The following is a 15,187-nucleotide window of genomic DNA, read 5'->3' on the forward strand; positions in this document are numbered from 1 at the left end:
AAGAGCTGGCCAAGAGATCGGTCACTATAGATGCTGTAAGTGTAAAAAAAAAAATATATATATATACACTTTACGAAGATGTGATACTGTCTACTGAGAGACTATAATCTCCCTATTTTGTTTCTTCTCCTTTGTTGCTCAGCTGAAAGCGGTTCATGAGCAGCTGGCTGCCTTGTCCCAGCCTCCGGCCAGCAAACCAAAGAAGAAAGAGAAGGAAAAGAAGGAGAAGAAGAAAGACAAGCACAAAAGGAAAGCAGCAGTCATGCCTGCACTGGAGGAGATCCTGGAGCCGCCTCCTGCCCTCAAGGTTCCAGGAAAGCCTAAGAACAAGGATCCTCTTCCTAAGAAGCCCAAGAAGCTGAGGTGGGCTATGACATTTGATTATGCAAACCCATTCTAGGCAAGAAAGTATCCAAAATTACATGGTTTAATTGCTTTTATCAATTTGATGAGCTTTAGAATTTTGCTGTCTACCCTTTAACTGTGTAGTGTCATGGAAAATGAGATGTCCATGTCGTCTTATGCTCTATAGCAAGAAGGAGGGAGGTGGTAAGGGCAATCGCTCCATGGCTCCTCCAGGCGCCGCCCCACCAACCCTGCAGCCTGTGCCTGGCCTGGACTCTGAGGAGGATCTGGGTCTGACTGGAGGAGCCGCAATGCCAAGCATGGCTGCTGGAGAGAAGTGTAAGCCCATGTCCTATGAAGAAAAGAGACAACTGAGTCTAGACATTAACAAGCTCCCTGGAGACAAGCTGGGTCGTGTGGTCCACATCATCCAGTCCCGTGAGCCCTCGCTTAAGAACTCCAACCCGGACGAGATTGAGATCGACTTTGAGACGCTGAAGCCTTCTACGCTGCGGGAGCTGGAGAGATACGTGTCATCTTGTCTTCGCAAGAAGAAGAAGCCTGCCGGTGAGTGATCGAGAGCATCGCTTTACAAAACTTCTTTAACACTGAGGCCTTTTTTACACTTATTAACATTGGTCTCTCATGGTCCAACTACAAGTACTCAGTTGGATCAGATTATTTGCTGTACCTACCTAGAAAAAAAAAAACTTTGTTTCGACAAATTATTACATTTTGCATTAGTAGATGGTCCTAGAATAGGGATTTTCAGTCCTGCTCTTGAGTTGAGCTCCAACAGATGTGCTTGGAAGTAGGGATGATCAATGATCACTGGGAACTATTCGATTATTATTCAAAAATCGCACACCTCCCCTGCATGCCCGCACGTGTATAGGCTATACACACATAGAGAGAGGGAAGATGGACCATTCACGCTTTCAATCTGTATGATGATAAATTGTTTAACTCAAGCCATATATTGACTGTAACAGGCTGAAATATATGAATATAATAAGCATAACAAAATGAGGGGGGAGGGCGTTTGAAAGCGAAAGTAAAATGCTGGTGCCGCGGTGGCCAAGTGATGGCAACACCAACTATCAAGCCATAATGATTTTAGGTTGCCTGAACAAGTTATAACATATTATGAACAGCGTAAATGACGACACTTATGTGAACTTTAATTTGAACTTCTCTGTTGTATGCCATGCGAGTCTACAGTGTGCGTGTGGGACAGTGTGTTCTTCTGTTGTCCGAGAGTTGATTAACAGCTTTTAGGTGCGTTGTTGGCAGCACGCGCCACCCTCTGGTTACATGAACATGTCAACACTGCTTCAGCACTGAGTACCACTTGAAAACATGAGGAATTTTTTCGATATACTATAATTAAATCAACTAATCAAATATTTGAAAATCTTGACACATCCCTACTTGGAAGTTTCTAGTGATATTGATGAGCTGCTTCAGGTGTGTTTTAATTATGACTGGAGGTAAATTCTGCTTGAAAATGGTCCTCCAGGAGCAGGATTGGACACCCCTGTCCCAGAATGTAGTCTGGGACACATTAGCACTGACCTTTCAAATGTGATGTGTTCATATGAGTTCCTGACTACTACAGAAGATAATTTGAAGCAATTGCAACACACAAGCTTGATCTGAATGAAATTTCAGTTGGATTGGAAGGGCTGGTGTAGACCTGAAATAATCTGAACATTGGATAGAAATTAAGCATGTAAATGCTCGAATCTGAATCGGATTCAAAAATAACCTGTGCAGTGCCATAATGCGGATGTTTGCAGATGTTTTACGTCTTACAAATGTGATTTATTTACATCTCATCTGTTTGTATGAACCCTGCTTTACATATAAGTTTACATGTGCATTATATGCATGCGCAGTTCAGAAGCCGAGGAAGCTACTGTGATACTTTTTTGCCTTGACAACATAAGAAAGCTTACATATTTGTCAATAGAGCTTTTTAAACAACTATTTAGTAAATATTCAGTCTCCTCCACTGACCAGCTTATAAGATGTGATCTAAATATACATATGCATTTTCGTAAGATGTAAAATCCGATTCGGATTCAGGTGTTTACACGGTTAATTTCTTCCCACTGTTCAGATTATTTCAGGTCTACACCAGCCCTTCCAATCTGATCTGAATCTGAAATCTAATATGAAAATTAGTGCACGTAAACATAGTGTGTTTCACACTCTTAACAACACATTTGATTTGTATTTAATGCTGTCCATGTTGCATCAGCTGAGATGGACATTAATACTTTTAAGAGTCTACACATTCATATGGGTCGTTGTTCATTGTTTAACATCCTTCAGTTCCAGAGAAGTCCATGGAGGCAATGACTGCTGTGAAGACAAAAGGCTCATCATCCGAGTCGGGCAGCAGCAGCGAGTCCAGTTCCTCAGAAAGTGAAGACTCTGAGACAGGTGAGTCCTGCAGCTTGATAAAGTCCGACCAGCTGAATTTCTAATGCATTTGCTATGTTAACTGATCCAAGAAGCTGCATTTCATAAAGAATCCCCTCTACACCAACGCAGGCATGGCTTCTAAGCCGAAGAAGAGAGGAAGGGGTGAAGGAAAGAAGGCTCATCACCAGGCGGTGGCTCCAGGCATGCCTCAGCCGCAGGTTCCCCATCAACCCCAGAACCCTGCGCTGCAGTCCAGCACTCAGCTGAAACCGCAGCAGCATCCCTCTCCCGCCACTTACATGCCTCCTCCCGTCACGGCTCTGGAGCCCTCGCAGCTCCTGGAAAACCCCTTTGACCCTCTGGCCCACTTTGGCCAGCCCCTCATGCACCTTCCCCACCACGCAAACGACTCATCCTCCCCTGCGCCGCCTCACCTCAACGCTCACCCTGCAGGAGGCCCAGTGTCGCCTGAGACGCACCCGTTCCTGAACCAGCACCCCATCCTCCCATCCCCAGGTGAGTGGAAACTTCCTGTTTATTACACCAAGGTACTGTCCTAACCTGGTTTGATGTAGTGTATTTTTCCAAATATACTGGGTCAACGTTGCGTTGTTTTGAGAAAAGAAAGCGGATAAGTAACATTGGTGCGTACGAGTCGCATTTAAAATAATGTATTTTAGTTGCATTTTAGTTCCCCTTCACAAAAAAAATCATTTAAAGGGGAAGAAAAATAAGTATAAAACAAACGTATTATAGTGCCATTTATTATAAACACCAAGCCTAAACAAATTTTAAAACAAAACTGAAACTACTGGCATGTGGTAAATGTGTTATACAAATAAACTCATGTTCCTCTCTCAGCACAAATCCAAATGTGTGTGCATATTTTGCATGCTTGATGTTCATTGTTTAACATGCAGGCTGCATGTTAAACACTTTTGAATACCTTTTGAAAACACTTTTGAAGCCGCAGCATATCTCAGGGGCCCGTTGCATCAAATGCAACAAAAATGTAGATTGATCCAATTTGTGGCAAAAAGGCTGTGTGGCAGCATTGGTTTTCAGCATGAATGCCTCAAAAACACACAAAACACATCTAAAATGGGAAAGAGCTTTGTGATTGACTGTACAAATAGATTTAAAAATAGAGATATATTTTTTACAGACTCCCGAAAGCTCAAGAAAAAGAAAAAATAATGGATTGCTGCAATTCACATAAACAACTGGACGTTTGATAACTACAGATGTGGATTTGCAATTACCATTTTGTATCAATCTGTTGAATGAATTTTGGGTTAAAATCATACCCTATGTATTGTATTGTTATATATTGTATTAATAACTCGTCAATTAAATATTTACTATCTTATATTCTGCATAATTGGGTGTTTTAAAATAAACACTGACAAAAACTACAAGTTTTAGGGTGATGAGAGAGAATCATGTTTCCTGACATTGTCAATATCTATGGATCACTGGATCTTTAGTAAGTTGTAACAGGAATACTTTCAAGTCTAACATTTAGTTTAATCGTTTCTTTTACTCATGTTTTACTCGCATTTTCGCAGCTCCCCTTTGTAATCCAGTCACGCAGCAGGCTCTTTTGCCACTCAGTCCAGCTCAGAGGGTGTGTTCCGACCGTTCCGACGGGGGAGACATGTCAATGCATACCCTCTATACCCCTTGACTAACTGCTAGTTGGTCAGACAGGTTTTAGTCTTAACATAGCGACTGTGTTCATGCAACTGGCCCCAGATGATAAAAAAAGCAACCTGTATTCTAGAAAATACAGTGAAAAAAAAAAAAAAAAAAAAAAAAACTAACTCCATCTTCTCTATGGCAATTAGTTTAAGCAATTGTACTACTGGTTAGACTACTATAACCAAACTGCCATGTCACATTGTCAAACTATAAACATCTCCTTGGTTCAAAATGGTGCTCTGCAGGCTGCATGTTAAATGTTAGATATGTTCTGATATGTTCTTAGATATGTTCTTGCTTTTGTTTAAAGATTATTTGTAAATATTGTTAAAAAACTTGCAGGTGATCTATATTGACACCTCCCTCACTCATGTTTTTGTTGTCTTCCTCTTTCTATATGTCATTGGTTTACAGCCCTGCACAACGCAATGCCCCAGCAGCCTTCAAGGCCCAGTAATAGGGCAGCCCCACTACCTCCAAAACCTCCGCAGCAAAGCACGCCCCAGCAACAGCAGCAACCCCAGCAGACCCTGCCGCAGCAGCTCCAGCCCCAGCAACCCCCTCCGCCCCAGCACCACCTCCCTCCTCACCTCCTGCATCCTCCACAGCAAATCCGCCAGCGGCCGCTCTCCCCTCCCACACTCACTCCCCAGGGCCTGCTCTCCTCCCAGCCCCCACAGATGCTGCTAGAGGACGACGAGGAGCCTGTTCCCTCCATGCCCCTGCCCATGTACCTGCAGCACCTGCAGACAGCCCGTCTGCAGCAGCAGCAGCAGCCGCCGACGTCACTAATGCAGTCTCTGCAGAGCAGGCCTCAGCAGCCGGGCCAAACGTCTCTGCTGCAGTCAGTGCAGGTTCAGTCTCAACTGGGCCCGCAGACCTCCCTGCCCCCACCGCAGCTCCCCGTTCAGACTCAAGCCCAGCCGCCAGCATCGCATCAGCCCTCCCCGCAGCTCTCACAGCATCAGGCCAGACACATGCAGCACTCGCAGCAGCTGAGTTTCTCTCAGGGCCCGGTGCAGACCACGCAAACGCAGCCTAGTCAACACAAAGTCTCCATGCCCTCCACGAAAGCACAGCAGATCATTCAGCAACAGGCACCGCAGCATCACTCTCCACGTCAACACAAGTCTGACCCCTATAACTCAGGTAACACAACAGCCTTACAAAAAATAGCTGTCTATTTGGAAAAAAAAAAATTGCTAAAACACAATCTCAATCTTTATTTCTGTAGTGAAACAAATAATTTAACTGATGTTTATCAGTTTGTGATGTTTTTTTTTTTGCTTTTTAAAGTTGAATTTGCTAATAATTTAATAATTAAATAAATTTAAAAAGCTGCACAGTATAAACATTATTTAACATAAAAAAAAAAAGCTTCCCCAACACTTATGCACATTCACAGCACAAGTTCAAACAGGTCTGTTTTTGTATTATACAGCTTTGCAAGTACTTCTGTTTTAATTGTGTCTATATTTTGACAGCACACATGCGAGATAACCCCTCTCCGCTCATGATGCATTCCCCTCAAATCTCTCAGTATGCTTTAGTCCACCAGTCCCCTCCTCAGGCCAAAAAGGTCAGTACCATTTCCATTTTCCTGCTTTTTACACAGATTCTTCCCAGTGTCCATGTGGATTTATATGATGTAATGCATAGCTCGTGGTTGTCTAGATGTGTGTTTGGAGTGGTGTAACTGAAGCTTTGGTTTGCTACAGGAACCACAGCGAGGTCCTTCAGCTTTGGGTGGCATTAAAGAAGAGAAACTGCCCCCGTCACCTGTGATGCGTGGTGAGCCCTTCAGTCCAGCCATGAGACAAGAGTCTCATAAACACCCTGAGAGCAAACCAACAATGCAAGGTCACAGCCAACAGAGTGAGTGAAACCATTGAGTTTCAAAGCATGCAATTGTATGAATTCATTTTAAGCACACTTTGTGCTGTTATGCGGATATTCAAAATTGCATCACTCTTGCTTGAGTTATATCGCTTTTATTTTATTAACAATAAATGAATATTGAGTAACTTGCCTTTCAGACCACATTTTATCAGTGTAGTTTTTTTTTTTTTTTTTTTTTACATTAGTAACATTTAGAAATATTGCAGGCCGAAACAGAGTATGTAAACGAGTTCCCTGCTCTACAGCCCATGCAAAATCACACATATTTGCTTCCACTACACACCGCTCGCATACTCTGGTAGAATGCCACAAACAAATTGAAACAAACAGTGAATCGTCCCAGTGCGGTTATACTAAATATTGACAATCTTGGTTCTGCTCTGCCAAACAAATAAGAGGACTGGAGCTAACTGTTTATCAACTGGTTTTAGGAGCAGATATGAAACCACTTGAAAGTTCCCGTCCTGTCATTCGCTCCTCTGAGCAGAGCGGTCCACCTCCTTCCATGCAGGACAAAGAGAAATTCAAACAGGAGCCCAAGACACCTGTGGCACCTAAAAAGGTACAGGTGGGTGGAAGGGACAACTTTGTTTTATTTTTCAACTAATACAACTGTAACATTTCTACAATGTTATGCTGTTTTCACGCCTTGTAACGTGTCGTTTTGTGCCCAGGATGTGAAATTAAAGAACATGGGTTCCTGGGCGAGCTTGGCGCAGAAATCCACCTCCACTCCCTCGTCTGCTCTGAAGTCCTCCAGCGACAGCTTTGAACAGTTTCGACGTGCAGCCCGAGAGAAGGAAGAACGAGAGAAAGCCCTGAAAGCCCAGGCCGAGCAAGCTGAGAAAGACCGTCTGCGCAGAGAACAAGAGAAGCTTCGGTAAGAGAGCTGGCCATCTTATTGTAACCTGTCGATTTGAATCAAATGTCAATTTTAGCATTTTCAAGACTTTTTTTCTTTGTCTTGCTCTCTAAAGGGGACGAGATGAGGAGGACTCCATTGAGACATCTCGAAGGCCCCAAGAGGAGCCCCGCAGGCGGCCGGAGCAACAGCAGGTTCAGCCGCCGCCGCCGCAGCACCAAACTCAGCCCCAAGCCCAGAACCCGGCCCAGGCGCCCTCGGCCACGCAACCTTCCCAAGCCCCGCCCCACTCCCCCGCCGCCTCTCAGAGTGCACTTGACCAGCAGAGGGAGCTTTTACGTCGCCGGGAACAGGAGAGGAGGAGGAGAGAGGCGGTGAGTTACAACTGCAGCCACCTCACTTGTAACATACACTACCTTTCAAAAGTTTAGGGTCTGTAAGATGTTTTAAAAGAAGTCTCTTATAGTCTCTCACCAAGACTGCATTTATTTGATAATAAAAAAAACAAAAAAACAGTAATATTGTGGCACATTATTGTGATTTTTTTTTTTTTTTTTTTTTTTTTTTAATAACTTTTTTTATTTGAATATATTTTGAAATGTCATTTATTCCTGTAATGGTAAAGCTACATTTTCAAACATTTGAATGTTACAGTCACCCAGTATGGGCAGTTCAGGGCTCCAGACTAACCTTTTTTACTAGGAGCACTGTAGCCCCTTAATTTAGGTGCACACCTTAAATCGACCTGCAACGAAACACAATTATTCACATTTAGAGCTTTAAAGTGCTGGTTAAAAGTTGCACGAAGCACTTAAAAAGCCCTTGAATTCCACTCTCAAACCCTGAAATGAATCGTATAAAAACATTTGACTCTTTCTGCCACAATTCCATGGTTACAGTTAGCATTACTACGTTAAATCCACGGTGAATGTTGGTGATTTGTGGACTGAAAAGCATTCAATATCTTGTTGTTTCATGGCACAATGTTTGGCACTGCTGTTTGATTAGATACGGTTTATGTTATAAACGGTTTTCGCACTGGATCTCCCAGCACTGCAGTAACGGTGTCTCGAGATTGGCCCGCGAGTAAACCTGTTCTGAGCTCGCACTGTCTTAGTCCTAGTAAAAGTTGTGACGGTGAGGAAATGTTCCCATTGGGTAGTCGACATGTGACCACACCAGTAATACCAGTATCCGGGGTAGGGGTTCCCTCTTTTGCACCTTGCATTTAAATTGCTAATTCGAAAGCAAAAGTAAAATGTGCACGCCAACAAAGACATTCACAACAGTGCGAAGCAGAGCGAGCGTTTCCAATTAATGAACTGAAGACGCTCAGCGCCAGTGGACACGCACCATTATGAATGCCCATGAGGGTATGCACATTTTACTTTCGAATTAGCACCAATTTGGGGGCGGTAACTTGAACGGTGGGTTCGTTATTATTATTATTTGATGAAATGAAAAACACAGCAACTAAAAAAAACAACTAATCCTTTGCAGGTTCCCTATTAGCGCTGAGTTTAAATCCAAACTATTGCCAAATTGGCGCTTTACAGTAGCTCTTTTCCATTAAAATACGGATATAATCTTGAGATCTCATTGCTGACCCAAAAGGTCGAGAGTACTGTGAATTTGTAACGCGTGCTAATGTTTAATTTTGGTTTTCTCCACCTCTACAGATGGAAGCTACTATTGACATGAATTTCCAAAGCGATTTGATGGCTATCTTTGAGGAGAACTTGTTCTGAAGTGCGAGAGGAAGAGATAAACTGCGAAACAAAAGCTCATGGATTCCTTTACACGGACAGAATGAACTCAAACAAGCAGTAAGGGAAAAAGACCCCATCTGACCACAAGAAACACTGAAGAGGCTGAACTAGCGATGGATAAGCTGAGGCCCTGAGAGAGAGGGAGGCTGTAGCTCTCCTTTTGCCTTTGCAGAAAGAGGGACCCTCACACTGGGACGGCACCGCCTCTACGGCATTCTTCCTGGATTTGCCATTGTGACCATGGCGGGGAAAGAGAGGACTTGTGTGTGACTCTTAATTAAGAATATGGGAGCAATGGACAATGTGATCGCCGGAGGAATATCTGAACGACGACAATAAAATGTACTGATTCTCTAGTAACGGCATCCATCGACTGCCAGATGTCTGTGGGGGGATAGAAAAAGTCTTTGTTTCCCGTTTGATTTGATTTCCCTCCCATCGTTTCGTTTTCGCTATATCCTCTCATCCCCCCCCCCCACCTTTTTTTGCGAAAACACGCAGGCAAACGGCAGGATGGGATCGGGGGCACTTAGATGATCTTCCTCAGGAGAGGAAGTACAGCTCGCCTTACACCTCTGACTCGTTAACATGACAACACAAACAATATTCACCAGGGGCTGTGACAAATGACTAAACATGGTGTGTTACACACTGTTATCATGTGCAGATTTTTCATTATGTAGGATCTACTGTAAAAAGGTATTTTCTTAATTACTGTTTTGGTTGATTGGTTGGTTGTATTTTTGTTTCTCTTCTCTTTTTTTTTTCTTCTTTTTTTTTTTTTTTTTGTTGTTGTTGTTTTTCTTTTTTAAAATATTTTTAACTCTCTTACCAACACCTTACCCTCTGATGTCTATGCCAAACACCCATATCCTTTTATGCTGATAGCCGAGACCCGAAACGCTTCACTTAACATGTCTTTCTAAATATATAAATATATTTTCTTGTTCTCCCCACTCGTCATTAAAAGTTTAGGTAGCCTTGTAGAAGATAAACCCTAATATATGCATTATTCTGACAAGTGTTAATCGAGGACAGAATCATGGAAGATATACTTTCATTGCTCATGGTTTTCATGTTCGCCACGGGCCGGAGCGGTGACCCATGTGAGTATCGTTTAGTTTGAATATAATTTAAAGAATACGATAACTATTTTAAGTGTATTATACATACAGAAGGAAAACATGCAACTCTGTGCAACTGGTAGACGTTCATGCTGTCGCGTCGGAGAGCGTCACGTGAACACCAGGCCACAACGCGACGGAGCTCTCAGCTGGTTACTGCATGACTCCTCTTTTCTTTTCACAGATCATTTTATTACAACTGCACAGAGAGAACTCTGTATGCTGTGCTAGATATAATTGCAAAAATTTTGAAAGAAAAAAGCTACAAAAAAAATTTCAAACCGTTCTGATTTATCATTGTTCTTGTTCGATTATAGTGGATATGTGTTCTAATTCTGTTATTTGACTCAGCAAGGGGGGCGGGGGGCACAATTCGAGACCTTGGCAGGTCCTCTGAGTTTTCTCTTATAGTGTTTTCTCCAGTGCCTGTATTGTATTGCGATTCTAGTTGGCATATATTACGTTCTGGGAGGGCGAGGGAGGGGGCACGGTTGGACGGGGGGAGGGGAAAATTGGGGATTTAGGTGCGAGAGCTTGTGTTTAAAAGACAAAAAAGGAACGTAAACATTTTATATTTTACCCATTTACAATATTCAGGTTTAAATCTAGTTTTAGCTGGACTTCTTAAGTATACACCGAACAACTAGTTTTTCATTTTCTCGAAACTGCTAAGAGGACATGTCCGATCATCATCTTCATCGTGTGCGTGCGCGCGCGTGTGTGTGTGTGTGTGTGTGTGTGTGTGTGTGTGTGTGTCTGGATGTTTGGATGTGTACGTCATGTGGCTGGGGAGGGTGCTCTTACCCGGAGGTTTAAAATCGCAAGAACACTTCATTTAAACGATATTGCTTTGCAAACTTGTTTTTTTTCTTCTCCTTATGAAGTCCACTTATATAAATATCTATTTTTTCTTTGGTTAATTTGGTCTGTACAAGTTAAAAGAAGAGCAACACTTCATTCCTTCAAGCCTTTACATGTATTTTCTTTTCCATGGTAACAGTTGGACATTATGTGCCATAGATTCGGATTCTCCGGAGAATGTGCTGACCTGCAGCTCAGCAGAGAGTTTGCTTTATTCAGGTATTTTGTTATTTTCTTTTTTTTTTTTTTTTTTCTTTTGGGTTTGTTCAACATTTTCCTCGATTACTGTTTGGTATGTGCGTGGGCTATCGAGGTCAATGGTTCAATCTGTTATGATCATGAAATAAACTCATCTCTTTTATAGAAAATTAAAATGAAACAAAAATGAGCCTGTCTCTTTTTTTTTTTATAATTCATCACAGTTCAGCGCTACACATTGCATCTGTAATGTTTTCCTTTGTGTTGCTATCAATTCTTACTCTTCACTTTGAGCGGTTGATTCAATGAAAATGGTGCAAAGAAACTTGTGTCTTCACACGCAACATTTGTATTAAAGCTCAAAAACATTTGGGTCATATTTCACCCCAAAATTAAGATAAATTTTGTGTGGAGAAAACAAAGGCTGCAGATTTAATGTACTTTCCCTCTTTTGATTTGGTGAAAAATGACCAGGACGTTTCTTGGCAGTTGCTGTGAGATTCACCATTAACACAAAAATGAGAATTTTGTCATTTACTCACCTGTCCCTAGTTAAAATAAAATATATACACCGATCAGGCATAACATTATGGCCACCTTCCTAATATTGTGTTGGTCCCCCTTTTGCTGCCAAAACAGCCCTGACCCATTGAGGCATGGCCTCCACTAGACCCCTGAAGGTGTGCTGTGGTATCTGCATCAAGATGTTAGCAGCAGATCCTTTAAGTCCTGTAAGTTGTGAGGTGGGGCCTCCATGGATCGGACATGTTTGTTCAGCACATCCCACAGATGCTCGATTGGATTGAGATCTGAGGAATTAAAATTAAAGGCCAAGTCAACCATATATATATATATATATATATATATATATATATATATATATATATATATATATATATATATATATATATATATATATATATATATATATATATATATATATATATATATATATATATATGTATATGTATATATATATATATATATATATATATATATGTGTGTGTGTGCTCAGCATAAATGAGTACACCCCCCTTTGAAAAGTAACATTTTAAACAATATCTCAGTGAACACATAAGCATTTTCCAAAATGCTGACAAGTTTAATATAACATCTGTTTAACTTATAACATGAAAGTAAATAATATAACTTTTCAATTTTACTTAAATTAGGGTGATGCAAAAATGAGTACACCCCACTGAAAGTCTCTGGAGCAAAGCTAAATTTTAGACTACAAATGTCTAATTTAACAAGAATTCAACCTCAGGTGAGTCTAATTATTCATTACACAGGTGTCCAGCAGACAGCTGACTATAAAAGGGTGTTAAAACCCCTTCCCATTTCATGCCGTCAGCAATGGCACCACATGGAAGAGAAATGTCTCAAGACATGAGAAGGAAAATTATTTCTTTACACCAGAAAGGTGAAGGCTACCAGAAGATCAGCAAAGCTTCACTTATCAGTCAGAATACTGTAGCAAAATTGGTACAAAAACTTAAAAAAGATGGAACTGCAACCATCTCACAGAGACGTCCAGGTCTTCCACGGAAGTTAACGCCTCGACAGGAGCATCTTCTGATGAGAAGGGTTGAAGAAAATCGGCATGCAAGTTCACTGCAGTTATCTAAAGTAGTAGAAAGCCAAACTGGGGTGACTCTTTCCTGTGACACAATAAGGAGTACACTGCAGAGGAATGGCATGCATGGGTGCCTTCCACGAAAGAAGCCTCTCCTAAAGCCCAGGCACAAAAAAAGCCCACCTAGAGTTTGCCAGGGTCCATGCTGACAAAGATGAAGACTACTGGGACTCTATACTCTGGAGTGATGAGACCAAGATGAATGTTTTTGGATCTGATGGCTTCAAAACTGTATGGCGTCGCAAAGGTAGGAATACAAAGAAAAATGCATGGTGCCTACAGTGAAACATGGTGGTGGCAGTGTCCTTATGTGGGGCTGCATGAGTGCTGCTGGTGTCGGGGAGCTGCATTTCGTTGATGGCATCATGAATTCACAGATGTACTGCTCTATACTGAAAGAGAAGATGCTACCATCACTCTGTGCCCTTGGTCGTCATGCACTTTTCCAACATGACAATGATCCTAAACACACATCTAAGGCCACTGTTGGATTTGTGAAGAAGAACAAGGTGAAAGTGATTCAGTGGCTCCTGATCTGAACCCAGTCGAACACCTATGGGGAATTCTGAAGAGACAAGTTGAGCATCTCTCTCCATCCAGCATCCAGTCTCTAAAAGAGGTCATTCTTGAAGAATGGAAAAAGATAGATGTTGCAAAATGTCGCCAACTTGTTCATTCCATGCCTAGAAGACTTGGTGCTGTCATTAAAAATCATGGAGGACATACAAAGCACTAGATGTAGTAGTTTTTGTTGTGGGGTGTACTCATTTTTGCATCACCCTAATTTGAGTAAAACTGTGTAATCTAAGTTATATTATTAACCTTACTTTCATGTTATAAGATAAACAGATGTTATATTAAACTTAGTCTTGTCAACATTTTGGAAATTGTTTTTGTGTTCATTGAGATATTGTTTAAAATGTTACTTTTCAAAGGGGGTGTACTCATTTACGCTGAGCACTGTGTGTGTGTGTGTGTGTGTGTGTGTGTAATATATATATATATATATATATATATATATATATATATATATATATATATATATATATATATATATATATATATATATATATATATATATATATATATATATATATATATATATATATATATATATATATATATATATATATATATATATATATATATATATATAAAAATACCAAAATCTATTTAAAATACATATTTCATTCATACTGGGTATAGTTCAAATCCATTAACATATTTATTGACATCTGGTGGATCCAAAATGGTCAATATTCATGCATTTTATTCATATTTTATGTTAATCATTTATGGTTTATCATGTAATAAATATTACATTTGATTTCATATTTTCATGTACTCCATATATTAATTTTCATCATATTTTCATACAAGAATTTACTCTTTATTGTACCCTTTATGGTTATTCTTATTTTATATTTAAGATTATGTATGCTTGATATATTCAGCTGTTCTTCAAGTGTTCTAGTGTGACAGATCATGTTGACACGTTTGTGGTTAGATATTGGACACCTGCCAAGTACCACAGAAGCGATGATGTTTTCAGAATTAGTTGCTCATTTGAACTCAATGTACTTTTGTATCAAAATATGTTCATTTCTATTTCTGCTGACGTGATAATGTAAGATCTGAAAAATTCCCTTAAGGGTGTCAACCCCTATTTTTATTTTCATCTATTTTTTGACATTTGACCAGTTTATGACATAATGGATAAATCCATTTGACCTTTTCTTATTAGACCAAAACATAAGTTTGAGTGGGAGGTAAGTTTCCCTATGCTTATGGTATAAAACGGACTGAGTCTTTGATAGTTTACCTTTCCTTTGCTTTTTCTTTGCTCTTTCTGCTTCTCGCATCTCTTATGTATTTTCTGCTTCTTCTCTTCTACCTCTAATTTCATTCTGCAAATGTCTTAATTTTGTTCCTTCTTTCTGTATATTCTTCATCTTCATCTATTAGATACAATACTCTGGATTTTATTACTTAATGAATTTGTTTGTCTCTATAGTTTTTAATTAATAAATTTGTTATTCCTTATTCAAATCTGATCTCTGACATAATCTTTGCTGGACTGCCTGGATCTCATTTTCTCAAGTTTTTGCATCAGACTTGCTGATATAAAATTATATTTAAACTTTATTTAGAGTATTTCTTTATTTCACAATGCACAATTCTTAATATTATGCCTAAAAAGTGTTTTAATGTCACTATTAATAAAGATTGTATGATATCTGTATAATATCAGTCGTTAAATGCAAGATATTTAAAATACTTGCAATAGTTAAACTTTAGCACAAACAAGTACAATTAAGTATATTTTTATTTGGACTTCAGCACTACTTCCAGACAATTAAAG

General features: G+C 40.2%; 1 protein-coding gene across 5 annotated transcripts in view; it reads left to right on the top strand.

Moving 5' to 3' along the window:
- brd4 (bromodomain containing 4) overlaps window positions 1-11,379 on the top strand; it is a 65,818-nt gene extending 54,439 nt beyond the window's left edge. For 4 of the 5 annotated variants that reach the window (XM_048188555.1, XM_048188529.1, XM_048188523.1 and 1 more), the window contains 11 exons: window positions 143-363; window positions 533-912; window positions 2,683-2,793; window positions 2,905-3,291; window positions 4,891-5,625; window positions 5,961-6,055; window positions 6,195-6,351; window positions 6,807-6,943; window positions 7,050-7,255; window positions 7,353-7,611; window positions 8,917-11,379. In XM_048188555.1, coding sequence (XP_048044512.1) covers window positions 143-363; window positions 533-912; window positions 2,683-2,793; window positions 2,905-3,291; window positions 4,891-5,625; window positions 5,961-6,055; window positions 6,195-6,351; window positions 6,807-6,943; window positions 7,050-7,255; window positions 7,353-7,611; window positions 8,917-8,985 — 2,757 coding nt within the window. In that variant the 3' untranslated portion in view covers window positions 8,986-11,379. The remainder of the gene's footprint in view (window positions 1-142; window positions 364-532; window positions 913-2,682; window positions 2,794-2,904; window positions 3,292-4,890; window positions 5,626-5,960; window positions 6,056-6,194; window positions 6,352-6,806; window positions 6,944-7,049; window positions 7,256-7,352; window positions 7,612-8,916) is intronic. The other variant, XM_048188538.1, reaches the window with a different exon arrangement.
- Window positions 11,380-15,187: the final 3,808 nt, after the last annotated feature.

This window comes from Megalobrama amblycephala, linkage group LG1 (genome assembly GCF_018812025.1).
Source record: "Megalobrama amblycephala isolate DHTTF-2021 linkage group LG1, ASM1881202v1, whole genome shotgun sequence".
Classification (NCBI taxonomy): domain Eukaryota; kingdom Metazoa; phylum Chordata; class Actinopteri; order Cypriniformes; family Xenocyprididae; genus Megalobrama; species Megalobrama amblycephala.